The 18,760-nt window shown below is 44.8% G+C and overlaps 1 protein-coding gene across 3 annotated transcripts; it reads right to left on the reverse strand.

Moving 5' to 3' along the window:
- Positions 1-685: 685 nt before the first annotated feature.
- LOC116942806 (uncharacterized) lies at positions 686-16,487 on the reverse strand. 3 transcript variants are annotated; one of them, XM_032955128.2, is made up of 6 exons: positions 16,160-16,485; positions 13,376-13,978; positions 11,378-11,464; positions 10,511-10,594; positions 9,475-9,594; positions 686-7,349 (listed from the first exon to the last, which is right to left on the reverse strand). In XM_032955128.2, the coding sequence occupies exons 2-6, from the start codon at positions 13,968-13,970 to the stop codon at positions 6,832-6,834; spliced, it is 1,404 nt and encodes a 467-aa protein (XP_032811019.2). In that variant the 5' UTR covers positions 13,971-13,978; positions 16,160-16,485; the 3' UTR covers positions 686-6,831. The 3 variants fall into 3 exon arrangements, with proteins under 3 accessions (XP_032811019.2, XP_032810991.2, XP_032811028.2); XM_032955100.2 differs by having other exon boundaries at positions 10,511-10,597; positions 16,160-16,482; XM_032955137.2 differs by lacking the exon at positions 11,378-11,464 and having other exon boundaries at positions 10,511-10,597; positions 16,160-16,487.
- Between the last annotated feature and the right edge of the window lie 2,273 nt (positions 16,488-18,760).

Below are 18,760 nucleotides of genomic sequence, written 5' to 3' on the forward strand. Positions count from 1 at the left end.
TCCAGAAAGTTCTGTAAGGGAGGCGTGGCTGGGGCAGAGCAAACCACGAAGCAGTATATAAGCCGTACCTCTCAAGGGTCCGGCTCAGGCACTTCCTAGCCGAAAACTGAAGACCTGGGCTGAAGTTAAGACCCTGGACCCAAAGCTCCGTTGTCCTTCTAAGGGCCGAAGCTCAGTGAAACTAGTGGTCAAGACCCGAAGACCCGGTATGGTTGGGTCAGCATAGCCTCCCCTAGGGCCCCAGCCGGAGCACGAAGGTTAATGGGGTTCCCAGTGATAGGGCCCGTATAGTCCGGAGGCCATACCTTCCCAGGTATCAAGTAAAGGGGCTGCTATACCCCTTTGTGTTAGGGACCATGTATAAGAGCCAAATAAATATCGTGTTGCCTCAGGAAGATAACCGTCAAGTAATACCCACTACATTTGTGTTATCAATCGTGATAATACAATGAAGGTGTAATTGTATTAAGTTATGCAAGTGTGATGTAATTATGCTAATTAGGCTCGGCTTCGTTGTCTAGGGTTGTATTATCAATCGGGATAATACAATGATTCTCGCTTTAACTTTTACAGATTATGTTTTAGTGTGTTTATGTCAGGTCTCAAAATTCAGATCTCTCCACAGGAAACAGTTCTAACAATTAAGATTATTACGTATGAATTTAGGAAGGCACCACCCAGACTGTTCTGTGTTAAGCAACTTTAATATCTAAAAACACTCTAACATGCGAACACTTATGCTCGGAATTGTCAACACGGTACTCCACGAGATGTCCTACTCATTGATCCATACATTTAACCCTCAATGGTTAAGTTTGTTAAACTGGGTAACAGAACAATCAGCTAATTCCTCAGAGTAAAGCGAGGACAACGGCGATGGGAAAAAGTCCTTAAAATTAATGTGACAATATTCATACGAACAGTGATAAAGAAACATGTGCCTAAAGCAAAAGTAGTTATCAATTAATTCATTGGTAAGATTATGCAATTAACGAAAACGAATAACTAAAATACTTCTAAGCACTCTTATTCATATTCTTGGTTCTTTCGGTAAAGTCACGTAGAAGGAAAATAATAAAATAATAAAAATAAAACAATAAAATTCTCACGTTTCGATTGCAACACAAGCAATCATCATCAGGTGTGAAAACCACAGCAAGAACATTTGAAAAAAGTGGCGTTTTTTTCTTAACGTTAGCACCACGGACAGCAACTGGCGGTTGTTCAGACGGAGGAGGGGGGAGAGAAGAATGGAATGCGGTCTGAAAGTCATCGTAAGCGTGAACACAATCAATTAAGACCCGAAATGGTTGATCAAATCCTTCCAATGATTGCTAAGCCAGAATCCATCTTCTCGGTTGAAATTGTCTCTGTGTTGGTATATGTGGATAGCCTCATGAACGAATCTCTCATGGTAGCCAGATGGCTTGCAGAGAACCTCTGTCTTCGAGAAGTCAATGTCATGCGAGCCCACTGAATTATAACAGTGGTTTGCCATGGCTGAGGTGTTGGTCCTACCATGTTTTAGGTTTGCTTTGTTTTCACGGATCCGGTCCGAGACATGTCGTTTGGTGTCTCCAATGTAACTGCTACTACAGAGGCAACTTAGTTTGTAGATGCCAGGGTACTGTATGTCTGGAATCACATCTTTTACAGTCGGGACCAGATCACGGATTTTATGTACTGTGTTGAATCGGACCTGGACCTTGTGTTTATTCAAGATTTTGGAGATCTTTTTTTGTGACCCCCGCAATATAGGGTAAGGTGATGTTTTTTTAATGGCTCCTCAAGAGGGTCCTTCTTCATAGTTGGAGTGATGGCTTTGCGGATTGTGTAGTCGGAGTAACCATTAGCCTTGAGAGCTTGGTGTACGTGCTTGAGTTCACAGGCAATGTGTTCCTGGTCGGAGATGCATTGGGCTCTATGGTGTAGAGTCTTGATAAGGGAATTCTTCTGGGATGGTGGTGGGAATCCGGTTTTAGGTAAGCATCCGTATGGTTAGCTTTCCTGTAGACAGAGTGGCTCATTGAACCATCATATCTCTTTTTATTAGGACATCCAAAAAAGGTAGCTAGCCATTTTTTTCGACTTCCATGGTAAATCTGATGGCTGGGTGTATGGAATTGATGTGGTTGAGGAATTGGTCTAGAGCAGGCCGGCCATATGGCCAGATGACAAAAGTGTCATCCACGTACCTCTTCCATAAGGTCGGGCGTAGAGTGGCAGTCTGGATGGCGTCAGTCTCAAATTTCTCCATGAAAACGTTGGCTACAACCGGAGATAGGGGGGAGCCCATTGGGGTGCCCTCTGTTTGTAGAAAGTTCAATTCCAGGTGAAGTATAACTTTTTGGAACAATCTTATTAGTCCCGATATGTGTGTTATGTGTGTGTCTTCTTTGCCACTTGTTGAATTGGCGGCTTACTGAAAATACCTCGGGTTCCCAGCAGGGCCGCTGGGACGGCGTGTGTATTGAACACATGGCGCTCTTGCCTGCGCCAACACTCTTCCTCTTGGCATTGCCAGCTCTCTCCACTGCTGGTTGGTTGAGTTGGCCCGATGCTCGCCGTCGGCAGTATGCGATGATTCTGTCATCAGATAGCGCTCGCAGCTCGTCCGTTGGTCGCCGTTCCTCACTCTTGTCTTAGTTCCCAGCTGCTGCTTGTCGGTGTGTGGGTCGAACCCACGGCGCTCTCGCCGGCGCTCTTCTCTTCCTCCCGGGTGGCTGGTCAGACTCTTTCCACTGCTCTGTGCTCTCTCCCTTTGCATGCAGCTGCCAGCTTCGTGCAGACACCCGGTGGTGCCTCTCCTGCCCTTACTTCAGGCTGCGCCAGCTGTCTCCATTCTCTCTCCACTGCTTCGTGCTCTCTCCGTGCTCTCTCCTTTATCGTGCAGCTGCCAGCTTCGCAGACACCCGGTGGTGCCTCTTCCGCCCTTACTTCAGGGCTGCGCTGGCTCAGGCTCTTTCCACTGCTCCGTTCTCTCTCCTTTGGCGGGCAGCTGCCAGCTTCGCGCTGCCACTCAGTGGTGCCTCTCCCACCCTTCTTTCAGGGCTGCGCCTTGTCGTTGCTCAACTTTCATGCTCTCCCCTTCTTCCAAAAGGGCTCCTGCTGTGAGCTGCTCGTCGCTGGCTGGATCACTCACTCTCAAAACTTGTAAATTGTATTAGCACACCTCTTACACAACTCTGATAGCTTGGTACAATACAACTTATTGCAATCCTTGATTCTGCAAGCGACTCATAACATAAGGATAAATGTATAATACAACTTTCAGCGATACTCTGTTGGTCCACGCTGAACTCAGCTCTCAACAATACAGTGAGGGAAAAAGTATTTGATCCCCTGCTCATTTTGTGCGTTTGCCCACTGACAAAAAAATGATCAGTCTATAATTTTAATGGTAGGTTTATTTGAACAGTGAGAGACAGAATAACAACAAAGTCAAGAAAAACACATGTCAAAAAAGCTATAAATTGATTTGCATTTTAATGAGGGAAATAAGTATTTGACCCCTCTGCAAAAGATGACTTAGTACTTGGTGGCAAAACCCTTGTTGGCAATCACAGAGGTCAGACGTTTCTTGTAGTTGGCCACCAGGTCTGCACACATCTCAGGAGGGATTTTGTCCCACTTCTCTTTGCAGATCTTCTCCAAGTCATTAAGGTTTCGAGGCTGACGTTTGGCAACTCGAACCTTCAGCTCCCTCCACAGATTTTCTATGGGATTAAGGTCTGGAGACTGGCTAGGCCACTCCAGGACCTTAATGTGCTTCTTCTTGAGCCATTCCTTTGTTGCCTTGGCCGTGTGTTTTGGGTCATTGTCATGCTGGAATACCCATCCACGACCCATTTTCAATACTCTGGCTGAGGAAAGGAGGTTCTCACCCAAGATTTGATGGTACATGGCCCCGTTCATCGTCCCTTTGATGCGGTGAAGTTGTCCTGTCCCCTTAGCAGAAAAACACCCCCAAAGCATAAGGTTTCCACCTCCATGTTTGACGGTGGGGATGGTGTTCTTGAGGTCATAGGCAGCATTCCTCCTCCTCCAAACACGGCGAGTTGAGTTGATGCCAAAGAGCTTCATTTTGGTCTCATCTGACCACAACACTTTCACCCAGTTGTCCTCTGAATCATTCAGATTTTCATTGGCAAACTTCAGACGGGCATGTATGTGCTTTCTTGAGCAGAGGGACCTTGTGGGCACTGCAGGATTTCAGTCCTTCACGGCGTAGTGTGTTACCAATTGTTTTCTTGGTGACTATGGTCCCAGCTGCCTTGAGATCATTGACTGTTGTCACCTCACCAAGCTGCTTGGCAATGGTCTTGTAGCCCATTCCAGCCTTGTGTAGGTCTACAATCTTGTCCCTGACATCCTTGGAGAGCTCTTTGGTCTTGGTCATGGTGGAGAGTTTGGAATCTGATTGATTGCTTCTGTGGACAGGTGTCTTTTATACAGGTAACAAGCTGAGATTAAGAGCATTCCCTTTAAGAGTGTGATCCTAATCTCAGCTTGTTACCTGTATAAAAGACACCTGGGAGCCAGAAATCTTTCTGATTGAGAGGGGGTCAAATACTTATTTCCCTCACTGTACATCATTCCTTTTCTCTGTGAGACACGACACCCATGGTTGATCTCAAGGCCATGCCCCGGAGCCTGCTCCTTGCAGACTAAGTTGCATGATGTGTCCTTGCTTATATGTGAAATTCTCTTACCTCTGCACGTCTCTTGCGAAAAAAAACAGATGCCCTCTGTCTTGTTCTCCTCCCATGGCCGCAGCCGCCTGGTTGCCCCACCCCCCTTTTTCCTTTGACTGGCTGTTTTCCGTCACCATGTTTTTTTGTTTGCGTCCCCCCCCCCTCTGCCTTCGTGGTGTCTATCTCAAGGAGAAGCCCTTCCTTCATACATAATTTATTGCTTCCATGTGTTGTGTCGGCTCCTAGAAGACAAAGGCAGTTTGGAGACTGATTTTATGGAATACATATTATCTTGATCGTGTGTGATTGACCTGTTTTGCATTGTATTTCTTCTGGATGACCCTCGGTCTAATACTTCATAATTTATTATTTGGTTTATGTTTAACCAAGATTTGTGATCTACCATAGTTTTTACCACAGGTATTCTGAGGGTTTTATTTACATTTGTTCCCCGTCTGTATCCAGGGATCAGTGCTTTCATTCTCGAGTTATATTTCGATATCCTGAGGTTGGAGATACAACTAAGTTTTGACTTACGCTTTCGTGGCTGCCGGAATTAATGTTCTTTGGTTCATTCGGTAAAGTCACGTAAATAGAAAGATACAATAAAAAAAAACAATATATGCGGTGAATAGTAAAATAAAATAAGTAATAATGTACTGGCAGTCTATAATGTCAATTTATTCTTGTCGCTAAGTTTTGAACTTTACCGTTGTAAAAAAAAAACGCCAGTTGTAATGTCCTATTGACCCTGCTCTGCGTCCGTGGAGATCTGAATGGGGTGGTGCAACGACCGTGTCAGCAAGTTTCGATTTGAGACCAGGCTGTTCCTCCCGCGCCAGCGAGTCTGGAGATTTGTTTGTGAAACTGTCCAAAACGTCCGTGGAGGTAGTGTCATATGGTCTTTTGACAATCTGGAGATTTACCAGATTGTCATTAACCTCTCTTTGCACTGGGGTTTATTATTTAATGGCTCTTTATGACCTCCTCCCTCCAGTTGCTTTAATGTGGCAAGGCAGCTGGGGTGTGAGGGGTGGGGGTGTGCCTCACCCTTTCATGCCCCATGCTACACCCCGATTGATTATTAAAAAATAAATATTGGCAGAATTATTCTTAATACAAATTTTTGGAAAAAGGCCTATATATACAACACAGTAAACTTCAAACCAGCAATAGCGGCGCCCGGCAAAATGTCAGGCGTTGAATTCACAGCTTTTTGCACATGGGGGCATGCCATTTAGATCACTGCACCACCGTGGGTCGATGTTATTTTGTCAACAGCATAAACTAGCAACCAAGCACATGTTTAATTTGTTTTACTGCGTCATTAATCACACGATCTGTGTTCAATAGGTCCATCGTCCTTGTGCTTCTTCTTCTGTCATGAATTCCTGCCGACGAGCAGACTTATTGTAGGAGAGCAGCAAGTTGTCAAAGGTTCATGTCATAATTCTTTCGCCAATCCATGGCCTCTGGGGGGAGGTTGTGGATGGCTTCTATACCTCCTTCATTTTGAGGGTTATTTTTGTTCTCTGGAGAATGTGAGCACCAATGGCGTCCGCTGTGACTCCTGGGGTTTGGGAGGCTGTTGATTTTGCAGTACCAAGAGTGCGGAGCAGGTTCCAGGCCTTGCAACTGGAATCTGTGAAGTCCAGGCCCTCTGCTGTACCACACCGCTGTTGGTGTCTAGCCTCATTTAATAAGTCAAGCGGAGCTTGATCAATGACCGGGTCATTGTTCTGCTCGTATTGCTTAAAACATTTTTTTTTGGTGCAACACGGAATGTAACACTTCTGGTATCCCCGTGTGATGTGTTGTTTTGCTGCAGTCTTGTATAGTTTACTGGTAGTGCTGGAATACGGCGTACCGTCTTTTTGATGATGGCCATATATTATTTTCAGTCAGCTCTACAGAAATTCCATTTGGGCTTCCAGACAGCGGAATAACGGAAACCTCTATGCCAATTCCGATTGCTGACTCATTGGAAAGTGCTTAAGCACTCTCCGAGTGGCACGCACTGGGAGTCCATTATTGTCGAAATTTGCGAAGCGGAGGTCTAGAGTGTACGATCGCCATGCTGTCGCTGCGCCATCATCTGCAGCGGCGGTGGCACCGTCGTTGGTAGCTGTTGCATCATTTATATGTGGTCGTGCGTACGCTGGTGCCTCTTCCAGCTGGAGCGGTACGCGAATCCACGGCCACACACGTCGCATCGGTGTAGGCGCTCGCCCGTGTGGGTCCGCCGGTGCACCTTGAGGTTCGAGTGCAGCGAAAAGGCACGGCCGCACACGTCACAGCTGTAGGGTCGTTCGCCCATATGCGTGCGCATGTGGAACACCAGCTCCTCGTAACTCGATAAGTGCCGGCCACACTTCGCGCATTCAAAGCGCCGTTCCCCACCCCTGCCGGCTCCGACACCGCCGATGCCAACTCCACCACCAACGCCGACAATTCCGTCGCCGGGCTCCCGGCTGCGTCGTCCAGCGGCCGCGGTGACGACGGCTGCGCGCCAGCTGGTGGGGAGCCGTGGGCTTGCGGTGGTGCTAGTTGCGGCACAATCGGTGCTAACCCGGTCTTCGCCCATCACCTGGTCGAATTGGTTGGGATGAGGCACAAGCGATTCTGCTGGTGTGTGTCTATCATCCAACAGTTTACCTAGAGGAGAAGATGACAGGGCCAGTGTTAATTTTGATGAATGTTGAGCCCTAAACCAAGCACGAGCATAGACATGTTTATATTTTTACGCTACTCACAAGACACAGAACCATCGCTGAAAATAATTTACACCGATCATGATACGGTGATACCTGAAATATATACAAGTTACCTGTTTGGATGATAGGTTTTTATATTCTGCGTAGGAAGTTGTCATGCACATTCTGCCTTTTAATGGGCCACATGAGAGTGAAGACAGGTTGAGTGCAAGTACAAACGATCCAGGGAATTGTGTAGCTACATGGCTTTGCCGCTTTTTAAGAGTTTCGGTTTGTACCATCATGGATATGACTTGGTGTTACTATAATGGCCGTCCCTCTGAAAATGTATTCTTGAGAGAAGTTTGTTCCTATCAATGTCAACCACACTTTCATCAATCTCAGATTCTCAGTGAAAAACGCTTTACTTATATGCACAAACATCACCCCTTAACTTCCATTGCCTGTCCCATCAAGAGTCATGCCAATCATTAGAATTTTTGGATAATAGAATTGAGATCAAGTATTGCACTTTTCTCACTAAGACATTACTTATATGGAATCGTTGGCGTAACTGCTGATGAGACAGCCAATGTGGGTTTAAGGCGCAGAGGTTTAAGCCCTATGTATATACAGCCCTTTTACCAATCGACTGCTGGATAAGGGTCTCCTCAGGGTCATCAGTTATTTAACTACAGTCTGTTCTCCTATAACGTGTGTTTTCATAACGTGAATTGGATTTAATGCGATAAATGTATGAGGCAACACAATTTTATAACACGGATACGAATTGGATATAATGCAATTGAGCGAACAAAACTATGTCGTGTGAGTAGTAATAAGCGGTTGTATGGCCGCCTCGGCATAGCATCACAAGGTCGGATGCTGCTGGTTGCTTCCAGACTTCAAATTAAAAGTAATTCTGGTTCTTTATTTGAATTTCTATTCAATATCCAAAAAATAAAAAAGATAGTCACAACTAAAACATTGGTTTTAGTTGGCCATACAGCATTTGTAACATATTTACATGAAACAAATCTTGAGCTGCACTGAAATCCAACTGCGTTCAGCAGTGAAACTCAATTTAAAATAAAATGAGAAAATTAACACTGGACAGTTCCCGGGAGGATGTCTACCGTGGACATGGAGCCATGAAATCAGCTCGTATGCAGGTGCTAGGTAGATTGATTCATTGCAGGACCATGAGCTACGGCGATGACTTTGGGAGGCCTTCATCCAACAGTGATGGATAAGTTCATAGTTAATGACAACCGATCATTTAAACTTCAAGATCCGACCATGTTCGTTAAGTGCTCGCCGAGCTGCATTGGCTTCCGGCTGCTGAATGAATAGGTCGCACTCATTACACACAAAGTGCTTGCCATAAATGAACTCCAATACATTGCTGATCTTGTCAAGGAGCATAAACCATCATGCGAAATTAGATCATCCTTGCAGCGGCTTTTGTCAAGCCATCGAACAAAGACGGTCGCTGCATCGCGCACTTTCAGATGCGCTTCTGCGGCCGTCTGGAACGCTATTCCTTCCGATATTAGGAAACCACTGCAGCTATGCACTTTTAAATCTCGATTGAAAACGAATTTCTTTAGAACTGCTCTTTGTGTCTATTGGCGTTACTACCACGGTTATTATTCCCATAAAATGTATTCATCGATTTTCCTCCACCCATGTTGAGGACTCGGTCAGCATTAATTTGTTGAACCACTGTACTGCAGGTCAAATTTCTTCTCTCTTTGCTTCTTTCCTCACACTGCTCGATTTTGAAATTCCATCCCATCATCTCTATTACCAAGTTCTTATAACCTTGCTCAATTCAAGAACCATATTAACTCTGATATTTTATACCTTCAATAGTGCTGTTTGTTGCTGTTCGTTTGACATTTTGGACCTGTGATTATCAACCATGGTTTTAAAATAAACTCACTGAGACAAACAGGCTCTGTTACGATGAGGTCACAGGCCCATTTGTACAAAGGTTATGAAAAAATGTTGGCCCTGATATGGTTGTGGCTTTCCTGGATCGAGCCCAATCTTGAATTATATTTATACATCAATCTGGCCCTTGCCTGCAAGCTGGGATCCGCTGTTTGCTGCGGTCCCTGCTGCCACTGAGTGGTGGGCTTCCGTCTCCTCCCAGCGCAGGCGGCCACTCCCCTCTCCTCCCAGTGCTGCCCTCGACTCCTCCCCTGAGACGCGGGCAGAGGCAACAACTGAGACAACGGCACCCGCTGTCCCTGAACTCCCACTCCTGACCTTTGACATCAACATCCCCCTTCACCACCAAGAATGTAAAGTTAAATAAGGTAAAGGGGCAACCCTCCCAAGTACTTGCCCACTGCCAGCAGACAGCTCCTCCAGAGGGGATATTGACCTACTCTTCCACAATGGACAAATGTGTTGTGCTTTAGCCCACTATACACAACCTGCTCATCGACTGTTGTGTAACCATCTACACCACTGCATAGCTTTGGGTTGAAACTGGTGAGCTCTGATTTAAAGTCAAGTGCAAAACACTACACAAGGGCAGAATGCACCAAGAATGCATGTTTGCTAGAACATACAGGGTGGTTCCTCTTTGGTGCTTGTTTGACCCAGATTTCTCTTCAAATGGTGAGAAGATATCTCGATGGACTCACATGTATATTGTATAAAAGCAGTTGTCAATATGCTGTAGCATGAGGGCCTTTATCACAGGTAACCTGGTGCCTTAGAGATCAGAGAATTGAGTTGGCACTGTCAAGATCCTGCATTCCAATTTGGGTTTCGGCCGCCCATGATTAATCAGCCACACATCATCACACATACTTTAGTTACTTCTGTCAATGCATGAGGACATACAAGCGTGGTGACATTAGGAACAAAAGTTTTTCCAGGTTGAAAATAGTTTGTTCCAGAACCAAATTAGTGTGGCTAAGATGCTTATGGTGACAATATTGTTTTTGGTTCATTTAAAAGTTTTAGGCCTTAAATGGCCTTGGGCCGCATAAACTTAAGGTGCGGGCTGGGTCGTAGGTTCCTCATCCCTTACTCAAATTAAGACTTAAGATGAACACCGAAACTCTGCACGCATGCTTGTCAACAAACACCTTTATAAAACAGTACCTTCAAACGTCTCCAGTTTAATGTTGTGAGCCACGCCATTGGGGCTGTTCCCGTCAACAGCTGTGGTTGGGGTCTGCCGAGGTTCTTCTGCCAAAAATCATGACAGTGAAAACACACTTAGCCCATGGGGAATCCAGAGACCGATCAAAAAAAGAAAAGTTGATTCCTGGATTCTCATGAGTGGATGACCTCAGCCTGGTTACCAATGAGAAAAAAAAATATACCAGAACATTGGTTTAAGAGGTGGCTGGGTGGCTCAGAGGTCAGAGTGCCAAGCTGGCATTGCTGAGATCCTGGGTTCGAATTCAAGTCTCAGGCTGCTGTGATTAAACTTGGTTCTCGTGTATAGTTAGTTGATGGTTTCAGCCTGGTTACTAATAACTGGACAATACACCCACAACATTCAATTTAATTCTTCATATTATTTGGCTAAATTTCAGCTTTGAGAATTGTGTCATGCGATGAAAATTACTCTCTGCAGCAGGGCACGTGAGTGCTGCCCACTAATACGTTGACCAGAGGTCACTTGAAGGGATGATAGAGTTAGCTCTGTGATTTCCGCTTCTGTGGGCCATTCTCTAACAAGGGTTGCACTTCTCTGTGAGAAAAAGGGAGTAATGTTCATAAAATACCACGGAGTCGGACATACTCAGACGACCTAACTTTTTAATCCATGCTGGGATGGTGATGGTGAATTAAGTTTCGTCTATGTGTCAAACCAATGGATTATTCCACGAGCATTTTTTTTCTAAAACCTACAATTATCTTTAAAATTACACTACGTACAAATAGGAATGTATGATTAGGATGGTATTGCCCGTCTGGTGAAAGTGTAAGAAAATGTAAAAATATTTTGCCACGCCATACCGGACAGGTGATTGTAGTCGTGTTCACCGTGGTCTTCCATTTGTGTTGGCGAGCGGTGTTCAGCTTTAACAAACACTGTGGTGGCATCTAAAGCAATAACACAAAATCCATTTTGAACATGAGACGCGCAATGGATTCTTATAACGGATTCTTATGCTCATGGGGTAAATCGTGGGTCGTACATGAGTACACGTTACTTCGTGTATTATTTAACCTCTTCAAAAAAAAAGAAAAACGCCACTTTTTTCAAATTTTCTTGCTGTGGTTTTCACAGCTGATGATGATTGCTTGTGTTGCAGTCGAAACGTCGTGATAAATTCATTGTTTTGTATTTTTATTATTTTATCGTTTCCCTTCTACGTGACTTTACCGAAAGAACCAAGAATATGAATCCCTGCAGTCACGAAAGCTTTAAATCAAAATTTATACCAGTATATTCTTAGCTCAACATGACTTTACCGAAAGAGCTAAGAATATGAATTACTGCAGTCACGAAAGCTTTAAATAAAAATTTATACCAGTATGTTATACACACTGAAAGTTGTGACTCTAAACTTTGACAACTGAGGGGTTTTCCAGGAAACAAAATCTACAACATCTTGTTTTGGAGAAAAAAAGTTTTTTTTGAGTTGGTAAATAAACTGGATGAACAAAAATTTGTAATTCATTCTTCAGCCATCTGTGGAAGGATTCCACGATGAAAAGTGGTTGTTAGGTGTTCCAATGAAGATAGGATGGGTTATATTTAATACATTTTCAAGAGGGTGACTTGACACTTGATGGTACTTACCCGAAACTCGTCAAATATTTACCACTCACCTAACACTCACTACTTATTTCTTGCCAATTCAAACAATATAGTGGGAAACCTATTATGTATTTTTTCCGTGTCATTGACAAATGTGTTGAGTTTTTTTATATAAAAGAGGTTAAATAATACACGAAGTAACGTGTACTAATGTACTAATTAAACGAAATAAGCATTTGTGATTAAAATGCTCACCCACCTGCCCCAATGGCACACAGCTATGAATTTTATGATTTTAAAATCAGGTGTATGGGGGAATCATTGCAAATGGTAGAGTGGAAAAGAAATGCTGGGGCTAATAAGCCAAATTTATCAGGTCAAAGGTCAAATCTTTCCATGATTTTTCATAAACTCCATATCATGACCTTTAATGACATCTCAGTTTGTGAAATTGGTGGAGTGGCCTAGGAGTTCTTAGAAAAAGATACATACATACAGATTATCCACTTAATTTCCAGGATATTGCTCACTGAATCATGGACAGTGATTTTGTATATCATGAATATAAATAAAATGTGGTTCTGTGTTCTCCAATTCTATTCTAATTGTGCTATCGTCATCACGCTGAAACAAAAAATCATTTCAGAACTCTCCTAGAGCAGTGCACCAACCCGTATTCGATAATGGCCAATTGATTCAAATATTACAGGTCTGCCTCTGAGGTCCCTTCAGGTGACCTCTTATCCACATTTTCCCACATTTTCCCACATTCACTGTTACAGTGAGAACATTTTATGGAATGGCAGTAGAACTAATAAATTGAATTTTCAAAGCTGGTATGTTTCCAAAGCAAAAGGCAACATTTTATATTATTTGGTATAAACATTGGTGACGAGGCTCAGACCATCAGCATGTGAAACTTGAGAACCCAGTTTTTAATTGCGTGTGGCTAAAATCTAAATTCGAAACCAGGATGTCAGCAATGCCGGCTTAGTAGAACTAATACAGAGAGGATATCTACCGTGGACAAGGAGCCATGAAATCAGCTCGTGTGCAGGTGCTAGGTAGATTGCCGATTTGATTTTCAATGCTCAAGAGTGTTGGGTGATGCTCATCTGAAACGCACCTTTATCTAAAGTTTAGTCCATATTAGGTAATCTTCATGAGAGTTAACATGCTACTGCGTTCCAGACAGAAACAAGACAAAGTCTATAGCCTGGTCTGTGTGGACACTGTTGGTGCTCACTCACCATAGCCTGAGTACTCATCCTTCACGCTTGCCGTGCCCTCCTCCTCATCAGCCACCCTGTAATCAGATGCGAGTCCCTCCGGTTCTGGCGGGGAGTCCCCAGAAATAACCCGTCCATCTCCTCCATTCCCACTGCCAACACCGCAGCCACCGCCACCATCACCACCACTACCACCTCCCAGCCTCCGCATGGACAGCAGCAGCTCCCGGCTCAAACCGCTAAGCAACGCGAGCAGCACTTCCACGAGCCCTCCCAGCGTCACGTCACCAGGGGAGGAGGCGGCCGCGTCGTCGTCCCAGCGTGGTGTCCTGTCGCTGTCGTGGGGCTCGGCGCCCTGCAGGGCCTTCACCACCTGCCGCAGCACGGCGTAGAAGCCGAAGGGCAGGCGGTCGCGCGCCGCGGCCAGCAGCTCGGCCCGCACGAGACCATCCCTGACACAGGCGCGCAGGACGCCGTAGTCCCGGATTCCCAGCTCCGAGTCCATGGCCCGGGCCACCTCCGCGTTCACGCCCTGCGTCTCCAGCCATGTCGGGAAGTCCCTGCCCGGCTCCAGGATGGAGGCGATGGCTGGGACGGATGCCACCGCGCACGCCATTCCTCACACTGTGAGAACAGTTATCAAATGGTTAATTTTAGGTGATGGGTGGTGGATGTTTAGAATTTTTCTCTCAAATGTGTTTGGGTTGTACCACGTGTACTTTGGCATATTTTATATTTCGCTCCACATTTTGGGAGCTTCTGCAGGAACTACATTTATCTGCTCAGCTCCCAGTGCTTGGAGCAAAGCGTCGGATATTACGCTAAACAACATGCAATACAATTCGAAAATAACTGAGCTCTAGAGCTCAAATTGAACGAAACATTGTCAGACTTTGTTCTCTATTAACTTGACAGCTGATAGTTTGCGACCTTTATCTATCCACTGCTGGTTGAAGGCCTCCCAATGCCTTCGGTCAAGAGGATGGTTAACCATACTGTCACGCTGGTCATTGCGACTCAGTTACGGGGGTGGTACCCAGGACTGGGTTAGATATGAATCACTGATGTTAGCCATGGCCTGAAATCAAACTCAGGTTGTCAAGTTCATAATGCAGTGTGCTAAACCGCTGTTGCCACAGCTCAAACTCAAATACTTGTGCACGAAGTAAAATAATAGTTTTTCCCTATTTTTTCTGGCAACAAAACTGAAACCTTTTTACGAGGAATCATGTTTACATTAACCACAATACCTGCGGTTAGAATGCAAACAAAAAACACTCTGATAATGTATGCATTGTCCTTGAAATTAATTGCTCCATATCAGAGACAGCTTTCCTTAGAGCCTCGTCTCATACGGTGTTCGACCAGATGACCCCAAAAGGCGCACAACTCATAGACACCGCACTCATGGTGCACGAAGTTTACTGTTTTCGGGGTAAGGGCCATATTTGGGATATTTCGCCCATTCCATATTTTAATGTGTTGTGTATTTGATGTTTCGTGTGGTAAGCAAGGGTTGCAGCAATACAACAGAACACACCTCGAATATTGCTAACATTAAAATATAACCTGTATGAACACCTACATGCACAGCCCTTTTGTCAATTCGTTGCTGGATGAGAACCTCCCCACTCAATGCAGGTCGTGCGGGTGATTTGACCATACTTCACCACCCTGGTTGTTGCGGATTGAAGACTGGTAACATAGTACAGTGCAATGACGTGTTGGTGCACTGACCTCTGCAGTGTCGTCTATAGTGCAATCTATAGCACAGTACAGTCTGTAGTATCCATTTACAGTATATAAAAGGCAAAGCTGTGAATGTGTGTCTGTTCAAAATGTTTAGCGTACTTCCCGACATGCAACAAACTTGAAATTTGCCATGTGGGTACTTTACAGACGGTACACCATGCAAAAATTATAAAAATACACTTTACGTGTTTTTTGGTGGGGGGGGGGGAGCTCAATAATGCACTTATTTTTTGCACGGCAAGTGAGCTGTGACGTCAAAGCTGTCACGTGACCCGCGCATGTGGAAGCGTAACGCATTGTAGTGTAGTGGTTAGCGCGCTGTGTATGTGTGTCTGTGTGTGTGTCTGTCTGTGTGTGTGTCTGTCTGTGTGTGTCTGTGTGTGCCTGTGTGTGCCTGTGTGTGTCTGTGTGGAAGCGTAACGCATTGGAGTGTAGTGGTTAGCGCGCTGTGTATGTGTCTGTCTGTGTCTGTGTGTATGTGTCTGTGTGTATTTCTGTGTCTGTGTGTGTGTATGTGTCTGTCTGTGTCTGTCTGTGTGTGTGGAAGCGTAACGCATTGTAGTGTAGTGGTTAGCGCCGCGCGCTACGAACCCGGCGACCCGAGTTCCATTCCCGCTCACGACCACCACCGGTGACGATTATTTTAACCGGTCCTGGGCCTCCCCTAGGTCGACTCAGCCTCAAACGAGTAACTGGTGTGGTGTTGTGAACATCGCCACTGGGGAGACAAACGCAGCCGGGCGTGGTGCTGCCATCCACCCCCTCGTATAATCTATAGCACAGTACAGTCTGTAGTATAATATATAGCACAGTGTACGCCAGTGTAATCTAAAGCACACGTGTAGTCAACAGTGTAATGTAAAGCACAGATTAGTCTACAGAGTAATCAATAGCACGGTATAGTCCATTGCAATCTGCAACGGAGTGTGGTCTGTCGTAGAATCTATATCCCAGTGTAAAACGTACATTAACAACGTGGTGAGGGATGGCCAGATATTATATATATATTTTATTTGTTTAAAAAAAACCCCGCGGCGTCGGCAACAGGCTAACCGAGTGTATGGCGCGACCAGGCCTCTCCCCTCAGCTGTGAAGTCTTCCAGCCGCTCAACGAGGCGACGAGGAGACGGTGGTGGTGGTTGGTGGTGGTGAAGACGGACGAGTGAGGTAGGTGTAGGAGGGTGGAGGGGAGGACGAGGAGGAGGTGGACGAGGAGGAGGTGGACGAGACGAAGAGGGGAGAGCAGCAGCGAGCTGGAGACGGAGGGGGTCGCCCGCGTTCTGTTGACCCCCGTGCGAGTGCCCCCCGCCTCCAAGGGACCGCGGCGATGTGACGCGCGTGCAGCGAGAAACGCGCGCGCACGCGTCCCTCTGTCTTGGTCACGCGGAGTTAGGGGCCGTCCATAAATGACGTCACGCACCTGGGCGGGGGGAGGGTTTCAGACATTTGTGACGATGCGTGACGAGGAGGGGGGGGGGGTGAGAAATATGACGTCACGTCAAAATGCCCAACTTTAAATAAATATAGAATTCATCTTCTTTGGTTCTTTCGGTAAAGTCACGTAGAATGAGAATAAAATAATAAAATAAAATAAGACAATTGCAATTCTCACGACGTTTCGGCCACAACACAAGTAGCCTTCTTCAGGTGAAAGAACAGAACTGTCGGGACGACAGAGCTTGAATGAACGCTGTTAAGATTCGTAGCGTCTTTTAAGCTCGGTGAGAGGCGTGGAGAGCCTTGACAAAGGAGTTTACCTATCAAAGCAGGATAATTTATCATTGAAATAGCTGAGGGATTAGCTTGTGACAGAAATAGCTGTGTTAAAGTCAAAGTTTACATATCAACTACCAAAGTCAAAGTTTACATACCAACTACCAACTATCATAAAGTAAACCGATGTGAAAAAACTAAATCTATATTACATCAATATAATAAATGTACTTAATATATTCTTCAATAAGCTGAGCTATTAATCACAAAGCAACTGGGTATACACTACACTATATAATGAATACCATATAGTAAACCAATAAAAAAACAAAATATAAGCTCCCTCAATGTTATCAATAAACTCTATATACTCTCCAATTAGCTGAGCCACCAACAATAAGTCGTTATATATCAATGCCATATGGCGAAAAAATGGTGGGTTTTTTCCTTCCCCTCAACGCTAGCACCACGGACAGCGACGTTCAGGCGGACTAGTCAATCCATGCTCGGAACGGAGGAGGGGGGAGAGGGAAATAACTACAATGCGCTGTTATACTCCATGTTATAAACCATACCATTAACCGTGGTGTGAGAGGTAGTAAGAGGCAATGCAGGCGAAAGAGCTGCGGTCTGACGGTCACCGTAAGGTACAATTAATTAAGAACCGAAATGGTTTAAAACATCTTTCCAATGGTTACTAAGCCAGAATCCATCTTCTCGGTTGAAATTGTCTCTGTGCGTGTATATGTGGATGGCCTCTTGAATGAATCTCTGGTAGTTGGTAGTTGGAGGCCTTTAGCGTCCATATACTAAATGCCTCTGTTGATATGTAAACTTTGACTTTAACACAGCTATTTCTGTCACAAGCTAATCCCTCAGCTATTTCAATGATAAATTATCCTGCTTTGATAGGTAAACTCCTTTGTCAAGGCTCTCCACGCCTCTCACCGAGCTTAAAAGACGCTACGAATCTTAACAGCGTTCATTCAAGCTCTGTCGTCCCGACAGTTCTGTTCTTTCACCTGAAGAAGGCTACTTGTGTTGTGGCCGAAACGTCGTGAGAATTGTATTGTCTTATTTTATTATTTTATTCTGATTCTACGTGACTTTACCGAAAGAACCAAAGAACATGAATCCTTGCAGTCACGAAAGCTTTAAATCGAAATATAGAATTGTTATAACAGCACTAATTGTTATAACAACACTCCTACAACATCAGAGTGCAGCGCCACATTAAATACGCACTACAATGACAATATATTCTTAGTTTTTTCGGTAAAGTCACGTTGAAGAGAAACATAACTTTAAGATCCTTCAACAAACTCCGGGATAAGAAAGCTCAGCTGATCGAGTCTCTCACCTTCCTGAAGAGATGCCGCGACTCTGGGGTAATACCAATCGCATTTACACTCACCTCTGCTACTGTAACTTCTTCTAATGCGAAACGAATTCTTTTCAAAACTAGCTTAGCTCTTATCTCAGAAAAAATCAGACTTATACGCACAGAACTAGATCAGTTAGACAAGACACTCTACAAATCACACTTATCATTGACGGCAATAATGTCCACATCGGATTGGGAACATGTAGACAATATGACTGCCTCTTCAGCTGCTACTATGTCGACCAAATGTAAGGAAAACCTGATTTCCAAATTTAACCTCCTCTTCAACAAAAGACCGGACCCACACACCAAAAAGTTAGACGTTAATAAAGTCGTAATTAATCGCAGTAACAGTTCTATTTCCGATGGTCTGAAATCCGTTTTAGCTAAAGGTCTAAACTTTGCAGTCACACCTAAACACATACCAGTTAATGATATAATTGCCCAAGTAGACGTTGCTCTCAGGGGCCTGGGTCACATCGCTGCAGACGTAGCAAGATCTGAAATCGCTGCAACCCTCAAAAACGCTAAGATGCCAGCTAGCAACCTCAGCAAAG

The sequence above is a fragment of the Petromyzon marinus genome, chromosome 1 (assembly GCF_048934315.1).
Source record: "Petromyzon marinus isolate PM22_M1 ecotype Great Lakes invasive population chromosome 1, UKy_Petmar_22M1.pri1.0, whole genome shotgun sequence".
NCBI lineage: Eukaryota > Metazoa > Chordata > Hyperoartia > Petromyzontiformes > Petromyzontidae > Petromyzon > Petromyzon marinus.